The sequence below is a fragment of the Nanorana parkeri genome, unplaced genomic scaffold (genome assembly GCF_000935625.1).
Source record: "Nanorana parkeri isolate BGI_ZX_2015 unplaced genomic scaffold, ASM93562v1 scaffold1507, whole genome shotgun sequence".
NCBI lineage: Eukaryota > Metazoa > Chordata > Amphibia > Anura > Dicroglossidae > Nanorana > Nanorana parkeri.
Window position 1 is genome coordinate 68,831 of NW_017307775.1, and position 1,142 is coordinate 69,972.

Below are 1,142 nucleotides of genomic sequence, written 5' to 3' on the forward strand. Positions count from 1 at the left end.
CACACACACACACAGAGCACCCCTCACCCCTGTACACACACACACACACAGAGCACCCCTCACCCCTGTACACACACACACACAGAGCACCCCTCACCCCTGTACACACACACACAGAGCACCCCTCACCCCTGTACACACACACAGAGCACCCCTCTCTCCTGTACACACACATAGAGCACCCTTGTGTATACACACACAGAGCACCCCTCACCCCTGTATACACACACAGAGCACCCTTGTGTACACACAGCACCCCTCACCTGGACTGCGCTCTTCCCTTTATGTATTGCGGCGGATTTGGCCTTCAGGCCCCCGCAGTAGGTCTCCAGGCCCCGCACAGCTCCCAGGACCTGCTCGGCGCTCCTCCTCATCTCCTCGATAGTATCGGCCGCCTCGATCAGATCTCGGTACCTCTCCCCGACCATCTGTCTCAGCTCCTCCTTCTTGTGCTCGATCTCCGCCCGCACCTTCCTCTCCAGGGCCCGGATCTCCTCCGCGCTGTGAGCCTCGAACAGGGCCCCCGGGTCCCGCATCTCACTCATCCTCCTCGCCGCCATCTCTGACAGCTCGGCCCGGAAGGCTTGGCCAAACTACCAGCCCCAGAAGACCCTGCGCGGGAGTTCCAAGCTAGTCTACGGACCAGCCTGGCGCGGGGCGTCACGGGAGTTGAAGTCCGAAGAGGGGGGAGGAGACCTGTAACCTCACGTGACCGCCACGTTGCCGGGGAAATGACAGCGGAGTGGGTCACGTGCTGCGGAGGACGGATCACGTGATGTAATGAAGCTGTCACTTGTCAACGTTATCAGAGCTTACAGTGTTCCTTAAAGGGGAACGTCACCCCTTCCCCAACACCAAAAAAATAGATTTTACTGCAGAAGAGACAGACTGTGTCTCCTTCTTATCTTGCTGCCTGGAATCTTCTTTATAGTGAACAATGAGTTGCACATGCGCAGGATTTACGCCACCCCAGGCCAGCCAATCAACGTGGCCAAATGTGCCAATTCCCCATTTTGAGTTTTTTTTTTTTTACCCCCATACACTTAATGCAATCTATTGTACAACGCACCTCCTGTGTATTACAGTGCTGTGGGTGCGTTGTGTTACAATTCATTTGAATGTCGCCCCAATGCACCTTCCGA

At 56.0% G+C, this 1,142-nt stretch overlaps 1 protein-coding gene across 1 annotated transcript in view; it reads right to left on the reverse strand.

The window, feature by feature from the left end:
- Positions 1-617, reverse strand: part of COG1 (component of oligomeric golgi complex 1) — a 37,029-nt gene extending 36,412 nt beyond the window's left edge. Inside the window, exon 1 of the mRNA XM_018570329.1 lies at positions 264-617. Within this exon, the coding sequence (XP_018425831.1) occupies positions 264-560 (297 nt within the window). The 5' untranslated portion in view covers positions 561-617. The remainder of the gene's footprint in view (positions 1-263) is intronic.
- Positions 618-1,142: the final 525 nt, after the last annotated feature.